Source organism: Pelmatolapia mariae, linkage group LG1, assembly GCF_036321145.2.
Source record: "Pelmatolapia mariae isolate MD_Pm_ZW linkage group LG1, Pm_UMD_F_2, whole genome shotgun sequence".
NCBI classification, from domain to species: domain Eukaryota; kingdom Metazoa; phylum Chordata; class Actinopteri; order Cichliformes; family Cichlidae; genus Pelmatolapia; species Pelmatolapia mariae.
In genome coordinates this window covers 11084028-11105902 of record NC_086227.1, presented here as the reverse complement: position 1 = coordinate 11105902, position 21875 = coordinate 11084028, and the positions used below count along the sequence as shown (strand labels likewise).

Here is a 21875-nt window from a genome sequence, read left to right as displayed (position 1 = left end):
TGATGTTCAGCTGTGTCCACATGCTGTTTAGAGGGTCAGCAGCCTGATGGCTGCCGAGTGTGATGCCGACTGTGTTACATGTAGCAAGGGCCCAAGTAAAGGTCATTAATGTATGGCTATAATAAAAGAAAGTACTGCTACACGTTCAGGTGAGCTAATTTTCTTTTTTCCTTTTCTACAACCTTCCTACTTTCTCTCCTCAGTGATGGTCGTGTGGAGGTGCTGGGAGGGGGCAGTCTTCAAATTTCCAACCTCACGGAGGCAGACGCTGGGATCTACACCTGTGTCGCAGACAATTCCAACACCACCATTGAAGCCCAGGCCCAACTCACAGTACAAGGTACCTTTATCAGCCTGTATTGTCCGCTTCCTGGTTTAAAACCAAAGGTCCGAACTGGATATCAAACCGTACGAGAATATCACAAATGACCCATTTATTCTGAGTGTCACTACAAGGTTTAAAACATCCTAGTGTGGTTACAAGTCAAAGCGGCAACACAAGCTAAATGAATTCACAGATTAGAAATTAGTGTGAAGCAGCAGCACGCGAGGTTGCATTAGTTACTAAGGAGAGTGCAGTGGAGAGAAGCTGAGCCTCTCCAGCTCCGACTGAACTCTCAGACCATCCTTCATCACCGAAAACAGCCTCATCTCATCTGATTATGTTTGGGAATGAGCTTATTAAAAGCCCTTCGGACTCGTATCCCAGAAGCGAAACAAAGCCACTGACAGCTCAGTCTGAAATGAAATGAAACAAAGTGGATTTCTTGCATGCAAGCTATGCAGAGGTAGCGGTTTCCCAAGCACGTGGCTCAGTCCTGTTGAAAAAGGATATGCTCTTGCAGACACATATAGGCAGTGTTGGCAGTGAATATTTGGCACGGAAGTGTTCGTATCTGCCGATATCTGCTGCTTTTTTTCATTCTCCTCATATCATTCATCTCTTCAGAGGAATAACAGAAATATTTGAGGTGCGTACCAGACACTAGAATTAGGAAGGACTAGCTGGAACAGAACACAGAAGCAGTATGCAATACAATTTATCTTTATCTATGTCTTTATGTTATTATTTTTCAGAGGATAGCATCTGTTGTTGAAACTCCCCGAGAATCCGCTCTGTAATCAGAGTTTATGTTGGTTAGAATAATGCACGTGAATCCCACATAGCCCATGTGTATTTTTATGCTTTTCCCCGACGAGGCGAGTCAACAGGATTTGGTGTGAAATAACTTTAAAATGGGGGAAACAGCCCGAGGCTCGTTCTGAAGGTTCATTGCATTTCACACACAGCCCCAATCGTGCCACGACTCCCAACCCTTTCTTCCCCAAATCCCTTCATCTCTTCATCACCCCCACCATCCACCACTCTTTCATCACTTCCCGTCGCTTACTGTGATTAAAGGAGACAGTAATGGAAAATCGGATCAGGTCACAGGAGGACATCTGACTTCACTCGTTTTTCTGTCCTCAAGTCTGTCCAGCGAATTCCCTCTGAAATCCTTCATGTTTTCAGCTCAACTCCCGCCGCCCCCCACCTCTGGCCTCAACTTCCACGGTGACAGGACTGGAGAAGATTGATCAGCCGGCTTGAAATATTGTTGAAAAACATGCGTCACTATAATAGAATAAAGCAGCTGGATTAGTTCCAGTGCTGTTGACTCAAGGGGCTAATTGCATTTGCTTCGTCCAGATTCATAAAGAAACCAGATTGTGGCATTGATTTGCTTCCTTGACAACAGAAGTGACCCCGGAAAGGTCAATTGTTTCCCTCAATAAGTAGTCGCGCTTGTAAAAGACACTCGGATCAATGTGCTATGAATCTATACTAACAACAAAACAATTTTTCCTATGACTGACTCCTTCTAAATTACCTTAGGGCCTCTTCAGCTGCAGTAACAAGAGGAAATTGTGTGTTTACGCGGCCAGTGGCTTTTCATAAACACTGGACAGTTTGTGCTGGAGAGGGGATCCAGACAGCCAGACGGGGATTTGATATGGTAAAGGACTGTTGGGTATCGCCTGCAGAACGCTTCAGGGTTTGCAGTGCAGCTGGCACTCATCTGTGAAACTAGAGATGCATACAGATACATGCACAAAATCTTTTTACATAGTGGTGCCAAAGAAAAGATTAGGTATGCACTTGCTCCACACACCTGTGTGCATTGTCTAGCTAATGCATAGCATGATTTTCAGGTTCAGGAATTATTTGAGAGTCGGGGACTGTTAAATTTAATTTAACCCTCCTTGAATGTGATTGCCCATCCAGTATTTTTAGTCCTTAGATGTTTATTTTCTGCGGTGTTCAGCGAGGTTATCGTTAACACTAATTCACTGGGTCATATGAATATGCTTTCATGTGAGACTCTCCGACAGACAGTGGATGCAATTTGAAATGGGGCACAAGCTTTATTTCGTAGTATGGAGGAAACAGAAATGGCACAATTTAAATTCAGCTTTATATGACAATTAAAAGGAGCATGTGGTTCAAAAAAACTGAGCAAAACTGTGGGATCTGCTGGTAAGCTCTGAAAATATACTGCAAATGAAAGTCACTACGTGGATTTAAATAAGCAAATACATAAGAGACTTCCATTGGATAATTACTGCAGTGATTGTGTTTTGGCTGGTAACTGGTTATTTAATCTTAGCTGATGCAGTGAGTAGCTTTTCATTTTTTTCTAAACAACCACATTGGAAGACACATCCAGTGTTCATGGAAAAGATGCCATTTCTCCAAATTATCTGCCTACATCAAGCAAACAAGCAACTAAGGAGAAGGCCGAAGCTGCTAAAATTAGGTTAAGAACTGTCTAATGCATTACTAAAACCTGGAACAGTGGATGGTGGTCAGCCGTCATTTCTGAGGAAGAAATGTGATTCTAAAAAAACCCATCTTGATTGGATAGCACTTAAGTGTGCTGGAAACAAATCGTACAAAATCTATAGCAGAACTCAGAGCTATGTTATAACAATAAAAGTGAGACTATTTACATACTTGCAATGTGAAGATGAGTGTAGCCTATGTAGCCTTATCAGTGAGGTAATCTGGGAAAGAAAGGCATTCACTTTGCTAAGGAGCAGACAGATTGGACTTTGCAATGGAAGGTTAATCGGGTCATGTGTTGTGATGACTCCACAATTCCCCTGTTTCAGAGTGGTGGACGTATCAGGTAAGAAGAAAGGTGGATGAAGTGATCCAGCCATCATGCCTCGTATCTACTGTACAAGCCTGTAGGGGCAGTGTTATAATCTGGAGTTCCTGCAGGTTTACTTTCTGCAAGAGTAAGTGCCCAAAAAATGAAGTCAGCTGACTACCTGAATAAACTGAATAGTTTTTCTATCAATGGATTCTTTTTCCTCCCTGATGGCTATATTCCAACACCATAACGCCAGGATTCACTGGGCTCAGATTGTGAAAGAGCAGTTAAGGGAGCACGTGTACTGGCCACCACAGAGTCCAAACCGTGTCCCCACTGAGAATCTTTGAGTGCTGGAGAAGACTTTATGTTGTTAGTGTTAATTGATTTTTAGCTTTTGATTGCACTTTGGAAAGATACAGTGTTCCCATCGGTTGTTAGAGAAAAATATATGGGTTGCAAAAAGGCCCATAAACACTTACTTGGTTTGAGCATGCCATTACGCAGAAATGATATTGTATTTACATGCTGCCTCGTCTGGCCTCATTCTGTTTCTAGTTAATCCAAGTACTGTCTGTGTAGCCAAAGCCTGTAATAGCTTATACCTATGTGCCATAAAGCTCCAATGTTCACTGTTAACACCATGTAACTGAGAGACATCGGTGGCTGGATGATATCTGTGTTTCACTGTAATTTTACACTGTATTTCATTTCAAATCACACCATCCTGCTGCGGTTAAAGCTCATCAATGTACCAAAGGAGTGTGTGAAATCAGTGTTTTCATGTAGTGTTTTCTTTCTAATACATGTATGTGTAAGTCTCAGCATGGGATTACAGTGAGAAATAGTAGCCTCTACCTGTGATACTTTTACAGTAGAGGTCCAACAAATGTAAAAAGTATACACTGCACTGTGCGCTGTTTGCTTCTTGAGACACAATTTCACCAGCTTTTACCAAGCAGTAGTCCATTTATGATTCAACAGACGGTACTCTATACTAAGAAAACTGTAAAAAACACTATCTATTGCGTATCCTGCAAATCTTACAGCTGTGGACAAAGCAAGGAAATAAACAAATATATGTCTTTTCAATTTGTCACCACATACAAAAAGAAGCTTTCAAAGCGATACTGTCAGCAGCTGTCACAAATAAGCAATGGCTGTCTGAGAGCAGTGTGCTCCCTATCTGTCTTTTTATGAAATATAATCAAAGTGTCAGTGAGTTAAAGGGGATTCGAGTTAGAGAACTTTTACAGCAGTACAACTCCCAGCAAGACAGGAAGTTTTAAAGAATGCGGCCTCTAAACAAGTGTTTACAGTAGCATTTAGCTCAGCTTTCCACTTGAATCACGTCATTGGACCCTTCACAGAAACAAGTGTCAGCACCCTTGTATGTGTTTGTGGGATAACTGCGAGTTTGTTTGAGTGTGTGCTCTGCTCAGTATGATTTTGTTTGACATCTCAGCCTCTGTTAGAACTGGCAAGAGGATAAATGAAGCCAGAGGAGGCAGCAGCTTTTCATTATGGTCTTGCGTTGCAGGGGGCACCACCCAGACCTGGACTTTCTATATGGGTGTGTGTGTTTGTGTGTGCAGGACGAAAATAGTTTCCCCACAAACGTACAGTATATGTTACCAGTTTTATGAGGCTTCTTGTCAGTGGCCCTCATTTATAGTATCATCATGCTATCAAGTTAATTGGTCTGGCCTGTAAAAGACTCTTTCCCAAAGGTTGAGCACTCCGCATTTATACAGCAGGAATGTTTTTACCATGTTACAGAAATGGATAAAAATAGCAACGAACATACAGACGTCCTCAATTTACTCCTTTGTATTATAAAAAGGATTTTTTTTTTATTTTTAAGTAAGTCACTGAAGGTAATGTGAAAAAAGTTTCACAAGACTTAATTTCTATGGGCAGGGCTAAATAAAGAGGTTTGTAGAAGCCAGATCTGCTAATCAAATACATGTGATTAATTCATTGTCTGCGGTTGTGAGCACCTTTATAAAAGCAGAGGTCTGGGCAGGTTGGATCATTCAGGTGTGTTTATACAGCGCCACAATCTTCCCAGAACTGGATGTCCCAGGAAATTCACCCCAAGGTCAGACTGTGCAGAGAAATTGAGAAAAAAAAAAGAGAGCAAGAGAGTGAAAGAGAGAGAGCTCAATCTCAGACTCTACAGGCCTCAGTTAGATTGTTAAATATTAAATTTCCTGACACTACCGTTAGAGTTGCTAGCAGAAAGCCTTTTCTCTCCAAAAAGAGTATAGTTACATGTGAACAAACCACAAGACTTCTGTAATAATGTTTTTTGAACAGATGAGACCAAAGTGAAGATGTAATGCATAGTGCCATGTTCATATCAGCACGAATGCCTCCTATAAACCATCAGCACGGTAGGGGAGGGGTGACGATTTGGGCTTCTTTTGCAGCCACAGGACCTGGGTACCTTGCAGTCAATGAGTCAACCATGACCTCTGTATACCAAAGTATTCAAACGTGAGGCCAGCTGTAAAACTTTCACCCAAATTGGGTCATGCAAAAGCACGATGATCCCAAACACAGCAGTAAATCTGCAACAGAATTGCTGAAAAAGAAAGAGTGGAGATGTTGCAATGGCCCAAAGTTCAGCATGCTGTGATGCAATCTCAAGAGAGCTGTGCATAAACAAATGACCTCAAGCCTCAATGAGCTGAAGCAGCGTTGTAACGGTGAGCGAGCCGAAATTCCTCCACGATGATGTGAAAGTCTGATAAAGTCATACGTACAGAAACCGTTAGGGAACATAGGGACATAGTGAATCATGGAGTGGACTTGGTTGTGAAAACTTTGATGTTCATATGACTGTATGTCACATCTTTCATGCTCGGCAGAAAACACAGTTCCATTGAACCCTTCCACCCCCCACCAGCAAAGGCAACGTATGCTCAAAGTATTTTTTTTCCAGGAATAGTTTTCTTTAAATGATGCATTGAACATTATAAATTTGATCAAATCTGCTGGGTACTTTGGCAGACAGTCATCCCGCTGCCCCTGCAGCCACCTGCAGTTACTACTCGTCCAAAATAAAACAGAAACTTTCCATTTAGCTATTTAAAGAATGCTAATCTAATAAAGGGAAACACCCCTAACACAAACACGTTTTCCTTTTTTCTTTTTCTTTTTTTAAATAGCGGCTGTTATCTTATCCTCTTTCTGACTCCATTGTACGCCTTCCAGTTTAACCATTGTGTTAGCTTCTCATGTGTGGATACAGGAGCCACTTCTCTGACCCTTGGAGGGCATATGGAGGAAGCATAGCCATAGCTAGGTGTGGCTTTTGTGGTCTAACTTGTTGCTTATTTGGCTCTTAAAATAGAAATGTATTTACCAGCTTAAAAAAATGCACCTGCATCTATTCAAGTCGTCCCAACCAAAAATGTAGTACATATTGACCTCCCTTCATTGAGAAATGAGCTTGACACAAATATTTTCCGTAATAAATTTGTTTCCTTTTGCTCTTCTACTGAGATCATTGCCATGACAGTAATTAAATTTACATAAAACATGGCAGACCAAGGTTGATGCACCCAATTGCCAGAGATTCTCCTGTAATAGCTGACAACAATAGCCCAGTTTAAAGCAAAGCGTGCTTATGCACTGCGAGTAAATCATCAAATTAGTTCTCTATTTTGTTTTCCATGCGCTCGGAGCACTTCCAATTGAAGGTTGAGTAGCAACAGCAATCTGTTTGAGCTCTACTGAGAATTGCTCTGAAATGAAGGCAGAGCAGACTCCTCTATGCACCACGTTTGCAAGCCCCGGTTTAGCATTTCATTGACGCACTCGTGCCTGCGCTTTCGCTCAGTTGTTGTTATATCAGAAAAATCCACAGATTGAAGTCCTCCTCTATGACTCTTCCTCTAACAAGACATTATTATCTGCTCGCTGACTTGGAATGCAAGCACCAAGCATCCCTCTTTCAGCCTTATTGCTGAAGCTGTTTGTTTTGGCCAGGATTAAGAGTAAAGCTGTTATCTTTGGAAGAGCAGGAGGGGTAATTAGTGCAGTCCAAGCTTGACTTGCCCTCAGAGTAAACCCAGACTGCCCAACACTGTTTTTTCACTTCAGGAAGCTAACTGGACTCTGGCCAAGGTATCAGAGTGGTAAAATGTCTTGAATTTTTGGATCCTTTCGCTTTAAGCCATAATAAATTTACTGCTGTGGCTTAAATTCTACGGGATATATGCTGAAAAGTGATTTATTTCACCTTTTGCCTCATCTCGGAAAGCAGCTACAGTACTTTCTTTAGTTCTTTGTGTTTGATATATGTATCAGTACAAATAGGTTTTTCTCCCTCTCTATGACTCAGTTCAGTTTACTGAAGCTTTAAGTAAAGCTATCTACCCAGAATCCCTCCAGGAATCCTGTGGGGTTTTGTTTTAACAAGCTCACAGCAAGACACGCACATGACCTTTTTGTGGCCCTCTTTTAGTAGTTCACTGGAGTCGGTGCAAGTCTGCATTAAAGCTTCTTTTACTAAGCTACCGGCTCGAGAGATAATACCAGCCCCGAAGAGCTCGCATCGCACTTCCTCTGGCTGGTTTCCCTCCTTTTACATTTGTCTAGCTGTTTATTTCCTCTCCCATTTGTTTCCAGTGTCTGCATTCCCTTTAGTTGTTTTTTCTGTTTCTGTTGGATTTCTCTTTCATTACAGAGTGGTATTTATGCTCCAAAACAGGGCAGCCTGTTTAGAGATATTCCAGCTGGTGGAATTTAGCATTTGTGTGTGTTTGTATATGCGTGTGTCTGTGAACCATAGACTGTGGGAAAACGTGTTTATGAACCACTCCGGATTTGGACCGATCGCGTGGATCGGCACGTCTTTTGTCAGCTCCTCTAACCAAAAAATCCAGCTTTGGTTGAGGGTGTCGTTTATGAGAAATGGGTGAGCTGCAAAATCGTTGCACGGCCACCTGTTAAACAAAGAAAACACACCCAAAACACACACCCTTTGCCCCATACAGGCACCGTGGGGAATTTTCCATATAGACATTCTACCACTGTAAAAACAGGCTGCCAATTAAAGGTCATCAGGCCTGCTGTTGGACTGACACACATTTCCCTTACCCAGCCCTTAGCTATATTGGTGTATTTAGACATTTATAGTCATTCCTCAGTCCAAATGGTTCCAAATGTCAGAACACCATTTAGAGAAAATGGTGCATGTCTGCTCAGATGGAGGGGAGTTGGGGGGGGTAAAGATGGAGAGATAGGGAGGGACTTGGAGGAAGATTAAGAATCAGGAAACAATTGGAGACAAAGTGGTGTAACAGAGAGAGAGGAAGAGATAAAAAGAGCTGCAGGGCACCAGCCACCATCAAAACCTGTCACCAGCAAATCTTTATAGGAGGCTCTTCTACACAGACACTGATACAGACATTCCGATATGAACCAAACACCCATATGAATGTGGGGAGTGTGCACAGGCTGAGACAGCGTTGGATGTACAGAAACATATGTTTGCATGCATAAGCAAGTGCTTAGACACACACACACACAAACAAAAAAGAAAGCAAAATCGACCCACTCACACATCGCCAGCGGGGGAGGACGCAAACCCAATTATGTACAGCATATAGCAGAAGTAATAAGGAGACAAAACAAGTATCCTGGCATGTTTAAAAATTCCTATCCAAACATTATTCAGCCTTCCACGCAAACACAGACTCACACTGACTCGGTGGTGTCTCAGCCTCGTGTGTCCCCGACACACCAAAGCAAACCAAGGATTCCACCTGACTGTGCTGCGCGCATACTAGAGGCAAATATCCAGGGGACACCACACTGTGAAACACATTATTCACAGCTCACACGCCTCCCTGCAGGGAACACACGCAAACACACACACACAGGTGGATACACGCTTGTGCACACGCAGACACACAGAGATCGGGATGATGTGGCTGTCTTGCCAGTCAAAAACTGATCGAGTCTAGAAGCATCACCGTCCTCATTTCTATTCTCGTGTCAGTCGTCAATAATAACCTCAGAGGCCCGCGGAAAACCGAGATGCTCATTAAGAAAGCAGAAGGAAGGTTTCAGTATTCTGTGGCTCTGTGTGCCTGTTTTGTGTTTGACCCAAGCTCATACTGCACCAGACTACAACAGAGCACTTTTTTTGTGTTTGTTTTTAAAATATTTTTCAGCATCAACCTGGAAAAGAAACTCCACACCGTGTTTAATTGGTGAACTTGAGGTAATTGTATTTCTTACTGCACATCTTAAACTGGAGGGTTTATTCTCCAAGTGTCACGTGTGAAGTTGTTGCAGTTGAAAAACCGTTTAAGGCCACGAGCATTTTAAAGGCCACGTGATGCGAGCATTGACAAAGTTTGTTACCAAAGTAGCATTTAGCTCGATTTTTGTTTTGAGCTTAGAAGTATACGCTGCTTACATGAATGAGAGGGATGCGGAAATGTGTTTAAAAAAAGAAAATCAATGAAACTTCAAATGTTTGGCAGATGTAATAATTCTGCATCAGCTTATGTAGTTAAGGAGGATAAAAGCAGCATTGTACCAGACAAGGTAAGGAGGCGGGAAAGGCGGACATGCGCGTCTTTTGGCTCTGTGTTTTTAGATAGCGCTACAGAGAAATAATTTTCTAGAGAGAAAGAATTGCATTGTACCGTGGCTTTGTGTGCAGCTTCTGTCGAGTTGTGTCTCTCTCGCTCTCCCTTTCTCTCCCCGCCTTTGCTCCATGTGCTGTGTGTAGAGCATGGAAATAGCAAACAGATGGGCAAAGTGCATTTCAAGGTCAGGGAAATACAAAGTCGACACAGAACCCAATGTGTCCCGTAGCTCCAGCGCTCCAATAAGGCCGTTATTGTTAAAGAAATGTGTGGTTTTCTTTTTCTTTTTTCCTTTCTGGGTTTAATTACAAAGAGTCTTGAAAGCCTTTCTAGCGCTAAATGCTTTCCCCAACAGTATGAAGGCTAATCTGTTAACTTGTGTGTTACAGTAAATTAGCCCGTGTTACATCAAGCAGATGAAGATTTGACCTCACAGCCTGCTGCTGACTAAAGCCCAAAAAAAAGAACAAAAAGAAAGGACCTTATCCGCCCACTGCAACTAATATCCAATCAGCTCCTGTGAATAGTCGCAAAGTAGATGCTAATAACCAGCCATCACCGCGCCCAGGAGGCTGATGGCAAATCATGACATGCAGCCACACAATAACAATACAGTCATTTAAATTGTGGTCAACGAGGTCGACGCTTATCAGAGGACGCACGGGTGTAGCTGCAGCGTACACGCACGTGCACGCACGGTCCGTCTTGCCCTCTTCTCTTCTCACAACACGTACAGTCCAATTATAGAGAGGGGACGAGGCCCGGGCCCTGCGCTCCTGGTGACCTTGTTCCAGGACAGATTGATGAGGCACTGTATCGCCCCAGCAGATCAAATAACTCCACTCTGGCCCTCATTAGCAGGACTAGGGGAGATCGGCTTAGCCGGTGTAGTGTGCTGACAGTACTGCGCTAGTACCAAAGTAGCTGCCTTGCAACCATTCCTGAATAAATTAGAAAAAAACAACAACTCTTAAGTGTTGCCATCTGGTAAAATTGTGTGAACGGTGCAGAAAATAATTAGCTTGTTGCTGGATGACACTGTTTACTGTTTCTACTCTCTCTTAGCTGAGAGTTTAAGGGGAAGCATGAAATAATTTCATCTTGTTCCTTTTCCAGCAAAGGCCATTTGCAGCGACGTTTAACGTTCCTTGTTAGTTTTGACAGATTTCACAAAGAAAAGGTTCAATCATTCAATGTAAGTTTTCCTTTTTTCGTGTGGACTCCACAGTTCCCCCGCAGTTCGTGAAGCGGCCGGCCAACGTTTATGCCCACGAGTCCATGGACATCGTCTTTGAGTGCGACGTGTCGGGGTCACCGGCTCCCACGGTCAAATGGGTCAAGAATGGAGACGCCGTCATTCCCAGCGATTACTTCAAAATAATTGTAAGTTCATTCAGTGCTGATGTGCTGCCTTTTTTTTTCTTCCAACCTTTCCTTCACCAGAAGTCATTGCGAGAGTTTACATCATCAGAGCGTCACGAGAAAGAGTAGGAAATTGATTAGAACTGCTGCTTGCATCGATACCTGTGTATGTTTGTTATTCCAATTCCCTTTTTTTTTCTTCCTGCTTTGTAGGAGGACCACAACCTGCAGATTTTGGGTCTGGTCAAGTCAGACGAGGGCTTCTACCAGTGCCTGGCAGAAAACGATGCAGGCAACATCCAGTCCAGCGCCCAGCTTATCATCCTGGATCCAGGTATGCCAGACCTGCTGCTAGTGTGCAAATAAGATATTTTCCTCAAGCAGATAAAATCAGTTGGTACTTGGGGAAATAAACACAAAAGCTGTGAATTGATGAGATTTTTTTAACAACAAAACAATCAAAGGCAGCAATGACTCGATGAAAGCAATGAAATTCACCGTGTCTGATCGGTTTTGCTCTGGCAGGCTAGATTTGGAAACACAATTTTGGACATCAGTGGCGTTCGGACACAGTGATTCTTGTGTTTATTTCTTAGCCTTTAACAGCTAAACCTCCGTATGAATCATAGCTGCTGGAGCTGGACTTGTTTTCCCCGTAACTGCTTTAGTATCCCTAATGAAGTACAGCAGTAGGTACATGTAGTTTATTAAAGTTCCAGCCTCATGTCTGGATTTTTTTATTTATTTATTTTTTTAGAGAGCGCAATGAAAGAAATAATCTCTTCAAAAACACCCTTTCAGCAAAGGCTTGAAAAACGTGAGCTGTAAAGTTGGAGTTTTTTGTTGTCTGTACAGTTTTCCCTGTTTGCGAACATCTGAATTCTCACAGCTGTGCACATCTGTGAAAGTGTGAAGAGTGAAGGAAACGGAGAAATAATACCACTGGGAACTTGTTATACCAGAGGTGGCTCAAAGGGAACAGAAGTATATCTGACGGTTGCTTTGCACAAAGTCCATTCCACATCTAGCGTCACAGAAATGCCTCGCTGCTTGACCCGAGCCCTTTACAAGGCTACGGATATTTTGTCTTTGGACATGTAAGGTGCTTTAGGTAAACATAAGCTCCACATGCTGTATAAAGTGAGAAGCTGCAACATAGTCGCTCACTTTAAAGCCAAAGATGAGCTTCAAGCATGAAGTCCCGGGAGCTTTAGAGTGCAGGGCAGCAACTAAAGCAGACACTTAAGGACAGTGGCTACAATTGCTGAAAAGTACAAAGTGCCTCCAAAAATAGAAGCTAATGCAGAGGGGAGAGGGAAAAAAAGTTAACATCCCAGTTCTTGAGGTAGTTTTGTTTCATTACCTCTGATCTTTAGAGAAAATGTAATACAGCTTCAATTTGCCGTCATTTGCGTGGTCGTAATAATCATAGTCTAACCCACGGGGCTAGTGAAAACCTCGCCACAGTCCTCGAAAACAACGACAACTTCAAGACCATAAATGAGGCACATTTTCTCTGAGCAGCGTAATCTAAATAAAACGAGGTGGAAAATGAGAGACAATAAAGCGACGGGGGCAGTGAAGGCGAAAACAAACCCTAATACAGCAGAGATCAGAAGTTGTGCGCGTAGCCTTTACATTGTAATCGTTGCTTTACTGCTGACTTGTAGCGTCCCTTTCTCTCGGGGAAGATGGCGAAAATTTAATCAAGCGTGAACCCCCCACTTATTCGAAGCAGGTGGCTAATGAATTAGCATAGCAGTGTCCAACCGGTGGCACCTCCAGCTGTGTCATCCCTGCCGACTGGAGGACATTAAGTCAGAAATAATGATGACCTGCAGCTCATTGTGTATTTGTGTTTGACACCATTGATAAGGGTCTGCCTACTTTACATGGCCTCAAGTCTTTTTATCTTTTCTTTCTTTTTTTGACTTGAAGATAAATGGGATGAATTACAGAGGCAGCTGGCCTTGTACACGAGGTCTGCCCTGAGCACAGCTTTGAAGAAATTAATCTCTGTTTAATCCATAAATATCACAGGGAGTCTTTTCCTTTTGTTACCGTTCTGATTGCGTACATCTGTCTTGGTCACAGTAATGCTAATCCAGACACACTTACCCCAAGAAAGCTTTCCAGCTCCCTGATTATTCATCAGGTTATTATCCCGACTCTCATCTGATGTATGTAGGAAATAACCGAGTCTCCGTGGTACTGTTCATTTTTATTCTGCAAATCGTTGACATGTTGCGCATGTATAGACGCATCCACAAACACTGTATCAAAGTAATTTCCCCTCTCAAAGGTGCAATCCGTGCCTGCAAATGGTTAATCAATGGCAACGTGTTTAAAATCATCTCATTTTCTGCACCTATTTGTGTTTCGCTGTGACGGCTCTAATGAATGAATCTCAGTAGACTCTAGTAAAGTCATATCTTTCTCCTCGGTGTCTCCTCTCTCTCCTCCTGAGCTGCGGCGGGTGCAGGCCTACTCTTCCACACCCATCTGTCACCTTTTTCTCGAGGCCTTCCTCTCACTGTCTTTCACAGCCACCTGCTCTCTGTGATAATCCAACACAGTGAGCTTTGTGGTAATTGTGCTGTACTCAATATAGTCCCCTTATATGGCTGCCCCTTCACAGCTGGACATCTCCTTCTGCTCCGTGCTGCCCCTTTGTGTTTACCGCAGTCAGGTATTCCCGCTCGCACCTGCCAGGCTTGAATCATCCTGAAACGCGGCCAGGAAAACACCCCGTCTGCCGGCTGCCTTGCAGTCGGCGAGATAAGCCAGGGACTTGCCACAGGGATAAAGTTGTCTTCACCCAACAGGGAAATCAATGGGGTGAACTGCATCTAAATACCCAGCGGCTGCAAGTTGGCTAATATTCATTAGTGGCCATAATCTTTGCGTCTTGACACTGCCAGCTGCAGTTAAATCTAGCTCCACTGATGGCTGCCACTCGTGGGTGTTTGGAATGGAAAAATGTCAGCTGTTAGCATATGTATAGCATTTTGGCAGTTATTTATAGTGATTCGTCCTCCACATCGATACAGCTGGCTCTAGTAGTTTACAGCGAGCGGATTTGTGTGCATGTTGCATAAACAAAGAGAAGCTTTTTAATCAGATTTTCACCTTGCTAGGTAAAATCTTTGAAAGTTGCAGAGGTTTGGTCAAAAATAGGGACCACAGCCTGCAGTCCTAAACCAATTTTGTGGACATTCCACAGTCGTGTGCAATATAGGTCAACTAGTTGCAAACAGATGTGGTTCAACTGGAGCTGAAATACCAAAAATGGAACTCGAGGGGACCTAATTGCACGGAGTAATGCAGTCTGAGTAAGTGGCTCTTAATGTCCCTTGTAAAGCTTCCACATTCAGACTTGTTGTTTTCTGGAGGCGCTGGAAGCTCTAAGTAGCTGTGCTCGTCAGAGTCGTTACGCGCTGTCAGCGAAAATAAAGCTACAGCGAAATTGTTTGCCTCCTCACAAACTACATCCTCACAAAATAATTAACAAGTCTGCATATGTGTAGCAGTGTTGTTGTTTGTTTTCTCCCACCCCCTCCTAATTGTACGTTTCCTGAGGTCTATCACATTAAATCCAGATCACATGTACACTAACTAGATAAGAAGTGACTGGTCTAATCACAAAATGTTCTCACTAAGTGTGTGAGTCAACAAGTGCTGAGGGTTTTATCAAATTCCCGGCAGACTGGCCCGTGCTTTCCTCACAAATTATAAAAATACATCCACTAATGATTGCGTGATGACTCTATCCTGGCGTTTTTGATATTTGCCGTCCGCAATTATATCTTACTGTCGCACGGGGAGCGACTGGTCAGCTGCAGAGGATGTGCTCTTTGAGGAATTATCATCTCAAACCATCTATTGACAGTTTCCAGCCCTTTTCAAACACACTATTAGTTTATGAGTTGAGTGTTGATGTGCGATAACTGCAGTGGGTGGCACTTAGAGCTGGGAGGGGAAATGGCTCATGTTTTTTTTGTTGTTTTTAACTTTGAAGTAGGATTCCTAGACAAAGCAGTTGTTTATGCGATTGCCATCTTTGCGCGTACCGTACAAAAAGACTGTGATTGAAGTTTAAACTAGTCCAAGTTTCACAATGTAGTTGCTTTTTGTGTAGTTTTTGCCGATGTAGGGAGGACCGTATTTTATTTTTAAGTTTTGAATTAGATTTGTGGATGAAAGAGACATTTAGGGTTTTTTGTTTGTTTGCTTTTTGCAGATTGGGATCTTTAGCCTGTCCAAGTAGATCCCCACTTGTCAAAAATTGCAACTTCATGTGTAAAATGCAGAGAGATCTACACTCAGCGCTAGCAAACAAAAGAAGTAGATCCTCTCCTCTGCTGTTTGCCCTTCAGTTCATATCTTTTTGCTTGTTTTGAAGTTTGCATAAATTCGAGCTGCGCCCCCATTTGCATGCGAATACTCACATTTGATCCTTCCACATGCCCTCCCGGCTTCAATCTTGAAATACTCTTTCATGACTTTTCTCTGTCCCTCTGTCTCTCCTCTGTTCCCCTCAGCTCACATGAATAATGTTTTGACATTTTGCCTCCTAGTGACCAAATCAAGTACTTCACTGGAGAGCCTGAAAGCTTGTTTGGATGCACCAAGCTCTGAGAGCTCATCTTGTTTGAGGTGCAACTGTTACAAGTGAATTTCATACAAATGAATGGGGGAGGAGGGGGTTACACAGTCACACACTTCAGGTTACACAGTTTAAAAACATCAGTCACTGTGCGGTGCTGTGCAACACGGCTCCATGAATTTTACATCCTTTCTCCTGTAGGCTAGCACTCCTAGCCGTGTTTCAGGTCGTGTTATGATGAAAGGAGGATGACACTCTATTCCTGATGCAAATGTGTTTATTCAAGCTTTTGTTAAATTCAGAGCTTAAACAGGCCTTGGTTCCTTTCAGCGTTTCCTTCACCTTCATCCTTTATCTGACACTGCAGCCATTAGTCTCCCCTCCCCCTGCTGTAGACCTGTGGCAGCCAACAGAAGAGTCCTGCCTCCCCTCTGATCAGGGGTAGCAGACCCCCATTGAGAGATGGCGATGCCTCATCGATGCCTGAGTGCTCGCTGTGTCCCCTGAGCTTCCTCTCCCTCCATCACTCTATACTTATGAGTGCAGGCAACAGGCTTGCTGTCATGCTACGCTGACATGTGGGGGTGTCCCCTAAGTTGCAATGATGATGGCTACATGAAGAGCCCAGTGAGATACCTGAGCAGATATAGAGTCATTCTCACTGCAGCTTCATTAGTAAATATCAGTTAGGGAGGTGGGTTCTCCATAAAGAGACATTTGTAGAGCTGCTGGTGAGTCTCATCCTTTTTTAATGAGGCAAGGATGCTTAGTCCTTAAAAAAAAAAAAGTCAGTTTACATCATTTGAAAGGAAGTGGAAGTTTAATGCTGCTTCTAAACAAATTGGGACTAACGTGAGCCTTTCTGTCTAACAAAACCTGCAGGCTAGCTCAGGCAGGGAGCTGGAGCTGCACTATGGCGTCATGGAGGCTCACGCCATGCCTCATTCTCCTCATGTCAAATACCGAAAACGCAGTCTGAATTCAAGGTGCAGAATTTCCAGAATCTCCCTCTGACATGTCAGCGCTACTGCGCCAGATGTGCACAGCTCCCAGCTGTTTCAGCTCATCCCCCACCCCAGGATGCATCCGTAGACTCCACGGGAGATATTTACCCATCTCTCCCCAATTTTATACAGTGCGCTTTTGCAGGGAGTGATGAACTGAATGTGTAACAGTGGAGAACAGAAAATGCCTCCAACACCACCTCCCTTTGGAAAACAAAACAAACCATAAATCAAACTTTAATCGTTTTAATGTTATTAAGAACATCGTTGACATTAAACAACTGCAGCACAATAAAAAACCTATCCATAAAGCAAAGTTGTTAGACTCTGCTGAGTGTATACTGAGCACAGAATAGTCAAAGAAAGCTGTTTAGGACAGACTTAGTAGCCAGAGGCAATGCTGTTTACTGTGCGAACAACACAAAGCAGAGAATGCCCCAAATTCTTCCACCTCATGTTCTAAAGAGCTCTGAGAGAAGTTGATATTTGCAGCAGTTTGTAACACGAGCAGACTCTCGAATATTGAGGCTATACTGTTGTAACATAAGGAGTCATTGTTTTCTTACAGAGCACTGATGCACATGAGATATGGAGAGGAACACAGCAGCCTAGATCCGTTGTTGTACAGATGTGCACGCAGGAAGGGTTTTATGCACAAATCTCTTGATGCTGAAGCTGCATTCTTGTCTAATACAAATTGAGAGGTACTTGAATTTATATTGAATTGAAGGCAGAGAGAAAGATGACAAGCAATACATTAAAAAAAAAAGTAGGTCCCTAATGTACCAATACTGCTGGCAGTGTAGTGCACTGCAGTAACAGCTCGCGCTAGTAGCAAAATAATGTAATATAGAACGTAAACATATTATGATTACACTACAAATGTCGAGTTTGAGGAGGCACAGCAGGGGAGGGGGGAAAAACCCTCCCCTTAAACACATTTGTAACACCGAAGCCACAGGCGGACGATCCTTCCACTACATCGGCACCGGAGCACCACCCTTATTCCCTGTTCAAATCAAGGAGTGAGAATAGGCTGCTAAAAGACCCTTCCCTCCAGCCAGACTCCAGCAGCACTGAATAAAAGCTCGGGCCTACTTCAGGGAATACGGTGTGCTCCATCATCTGCTAGCAGGGTCACGGCCAGGCCAGCAGGAGCGAACGTGCAACACTGTGAGCATGTGAATGTGTCAGCTCAGCGCAGAGCGATGCGCTGTGTTTTCAGTTGGCACGGCCTGCATCGTAAGTGCAGCCTGAACAGCAGGCACCGGTGTGAAAGTGTGACTGCTGAGCATGTCATGTAATGCCGGGATGTACATGCATGTACACAAACGGTCGCTCCCGGCCTCACCGTATGGCCACAGGCGCAAACTAAATATGTTTATCTGATCCAGATAAACTGCTTCATAGCCGTTTATTAAACCTAGCATCTGATCACTACTCCGACTTGCTTTTCCTCGACTTCCTTTTGTTCCTACAAGATGCACAAGCGACTTCGTTTGTTGGCGCTTTATGAAATTTGTGCTGTCGGTCGTTGATTCAACTGTGTGGTAATATTTGAGGCTGCTGTTTTGTGCACAAATGTGGACAAATTTGCACAAAGCAAACATCCTATTATGATGAAGAGCCTGTATTGCGATTCAGCAGAAACGGAGATAAGACGCCTAAATAAGGAGACTGTTGTTGCCACAAAGCATAAGCTAATAAAGTGTATCTGGAGGATGAAATTGCCTAGGGAAAAGAGGGGAGGGGAAAAAGAAAACTAGTTCTTTTCCCACATGAAAACATCAGTAAACACCAAATTTACCTGTTTTCCACCAGGTGAATTTTACATGCAGCACACGTACAGTGGCTTGCAAAAGTATTCGGCCCCCTTGAACTTTTCCACATTTTGTCACATTACAGCCACAAACATGAATCAATTTTATTGGAATTCCACGTGAAAGACCAATACAAAGTGGTGTACACGTGAGAAGTGGAACGAAAATCAGACATGATTCCAAACATTTTTTACAAATAAATAACTGCAAAGTGGGGTGTGCGTAATTATTCAGCCCCCTGAGTCAATACTTTGTAGAACCACCTTTTTCTGCAATTACAGCTGTCAGTCTTTTAGGGTATGTCTCTACCAGCTTTGCACATCTACAGACTGAAATCTTTGCCCATTCTTCTTTGCAAAACAGCTCCAGCTCAGTCAGATTAGATGGACAGCGTTTGTGAACAGCAGTTTTCAGATCTTGCCACAGATTCTCGATTGGATTTAGATCTGGACTTTGACTGGGCCATTCGAGCACATGGATATGTTTTGTTTTAAACCATTCCATTGTTGCCCTGGCTTTATGTTTAGGGTCGTTGTCCTGCTGGAAGGTGAACCTCCGCCCCAGTCTCAAGTCTTTTGCAGACTCCAAGAGGTTTTCTTCCAAGATTGCCCTGTATTTGGCTCCATCCATCTTCCCATCAACTCTGACCAGCTTCCCTGTCCCTGCTGAAGAGAAGCACCCCCAGAGCATGATGCTGCCACCACCATATTTGACAGTGGGGATGGTGTGTTCAGAGTGATGTGCAGTGTTAGTTTTCCGCCACACATAGCGTTTTGCATTTTGGCCAAAAAGTTCCATTTTGGTCTCATCTGACCAGAGCACCTTCTTCCACATGTTTGCTGTGTCCCCCACATGGCTTGTGGCAAACTGCAAACGGGACTTCTTATGGTTTTCTGTTAACAATGGCTTTCTTCTTGCCACTCTTCCATAAAGGCCAACTTTGTGCAGTGCACGACTAATAGTTGTCCTATGGACAGATTCCCCCACCTGAGCTGTAGATCTCTGCAGCTTGTCCAGAGTCACCATGGGCCTCTTGGCTGCATTTCTGATCAGCGCTCTCCTTGTTCGGCCTGTGAGTTTAGGTGGACGGCCTTGTCTTGGTAGGTTTACAGTTGTGCCATACTCCTTCCATTTTTGAATGATCGCTTGAACAGTGCTTCGTGGGATGTTCAAGGCTTGGAAAATCTTTTTGTAGCCTAAGCCTGCTTTAAATTTCTCAATAACTTTATCCCTGACCTGTCTGGTGTCTAAATCCAATCAAGAATCTGTGGCAAGATCTGAAAACTGCTGTTCACAAACGCTGTCCATCTAATCTGACTGAGCTGGAGCTGTTTTGCAAAGAAGAATGGGCAAGGATTTCAGTCTCTAGATGTGCAAAGCTGGTAGAGACATACCCTAAAAGACCGGCAGCTGTAATTGCAGAAAAAGGTGGTTCTACAAAGTATTGACTCAGGGGGCTGAATAATTACGCACACCCCACTTTGCAGTTATTTATTTGTAAAAAATGTTTGGAATCATGTCTGATTTTCGTTCCACTTCTCACGTGTACACCACTTTGTATTGGTCTTTCACGTGGAATTCCAATAAAATTGATTCATGTTTGTGGCTGTAATGTGACAAAATGTGGAAAAGTTCAAGGGGGCCGAATACTTTTGCAAGCCACTGTAGCTACTGCTTAGACGCTGCATGTGCTTTAGAACTACCTTATCGTTACACACAGTGTTACTGGTGGGTTATGGTCGATTAAGCAAATATGATAATATTGTTGTTTTATTAACGGTGTTGTAGTTTTATTTATAAATTCTTGCGATTATGGAAAAGCAATCTCAAAACAAATTAAGGGACAGAGAATATTAATATTATGTAAATTTCTAAATTCTGCCTCATAGCGAGGTGCATTGAAATTCAAATTTGGGGATAAAGTCTTTAAATGTGCACACAGTGTCCTAAACTGAAAAACACGCACATAAACACAAACAGACACACATACACAAGCACACAAAATCTGTTTTGGCACACACAGACACACACCACGTTAGTGATAGTGATTAGTGAATGCGTTTCCCCACCGGAGGCTGTAGGAAGCTGATCAGAGGGATTGTTACCTAAATTGATTGTGAAGAGCTGAAATCAGCCTCCACCAAATTGCTGTTTGTGCGGGTGCTGATGGCAAAGTAAGTGTTTGTGTTGTGGTTGTGTCTCTCAGGGATGGCGTTTGGCGCGTGTGTGTGTGTATTTACAGGCTGGGGCTCTCTCAGCACAGGCTGAACTTTTCTATGGGTTGTATTTACTCAAGCGTGGTGAAAGCTTTGCCTCATTTATAAATGCTCTGACGCCTCAGTGCTAACTGCAGAATGTTATGGGTGCCTATTTTCCTCTTGTTTTGCACGAGAAAGTTAAAAAAAAAAGGGATTAAAATAGCTTTCAGTGTACTTGCGTCAGCTCAGGTTTTGTTTGGGTTTTTTTTTTGAAGGTCAGTCTTGTTATTGAAGCCAGCTTTAGGCTCGACTGCACGCGTGAGGGCTGGTTTTCACCAACACCTGCCCTTATCTACGATATAACACCGTCCACCTCCAACACACACTCATCCAGGATGCCGATCTGATGTTTTTGGACGTGGCCGGTCCTCTGGGTGCAGTAATTGAAAGTACCGAATGAGACGAAAACGTCACTTTCCCTTCACACCCTTCCTTTAGCGGCAGGCGGCTGACCTCTGTGAGCGGCGCCACCAAAGCCGAAGCTCGTATTTTTCCTGTTAGCCTCCACAGCCCCCCAACCTCCTCACTCAGCTGAGCCTCCCAGTTTCCATAAGCTAAAAGTAGAATAGTGAGTAACGTCACAGTGGGTTATGGACACCCCACTGCTCACTAGCGTAAGTGCATAGCTGCTTCTTGCTGGGCCTGTCCGAGGGAGGCGTCTTTATTGGTGGGAGTCTGATTAGTGGGCCTGTTTGTTAGTGAAACTCCAAAGAGAGGTGGTGCAGCTGCTCTCACTTCTCCCAACATCCCATTTGACCTTTTCAGGCCTTTCTTTGGTTGTTCAGCTCTACTCGCTTTATACATGAAATGCTGCTGTTGCTGTGTATACACACACAGACACACACAAACGAGCCATAACGTAGAGCTTTCCTGGAAATCAATTACTTTATTCCAGGGCTCTCTCTGCTCCCTCGGAGAGGTTGTATTGTGTTTGTGTACCTCAGAGGTAATAAAAAACAAAGGCGCGCAGTGCAGAAAAAAAGCCCGTTTCCCGTCGTGGGCATCGGTGGTGAAATGCTCTGGAGATCCGCGGCAGCATCACTGGCTGTTTTTGATCTGCTTGAAAGGCGAGCCCAG

General features: G+C 43.5%; 1 protein-coding gene across 13 annotated transcripts in view; it reads left to right on the top strand.

The window, feature by feature from the left end:
* The window catches only part of neo1a (neogenin 1a), a 157223-nt gene that overhangs the window by 94965 nt on the left and 40383 nt on the right, over nucleotides 1-21875 (top strand). For all 13 annotated transcript variants that reach the window (XM_063471932.1, XM_063471914.1, XM_063471904.1 and 10 more), the window contains exons 5-7: nucleotides 204-340; nucleotides 10977-11131; nucleotides 11324-11444. In XM_063471932.1, the coding sequence (XP_063328002.1) occupies nucleotides 204-340; nucleotides 10977-11131; nucleotides 11324-11444 (413 nt within the window). The remainder of the gene's footprint in view (nucleotides 1-203; nucleotides 341-10976; nucleotides 11132-11323; nucleotides 11445-21875) is intronic.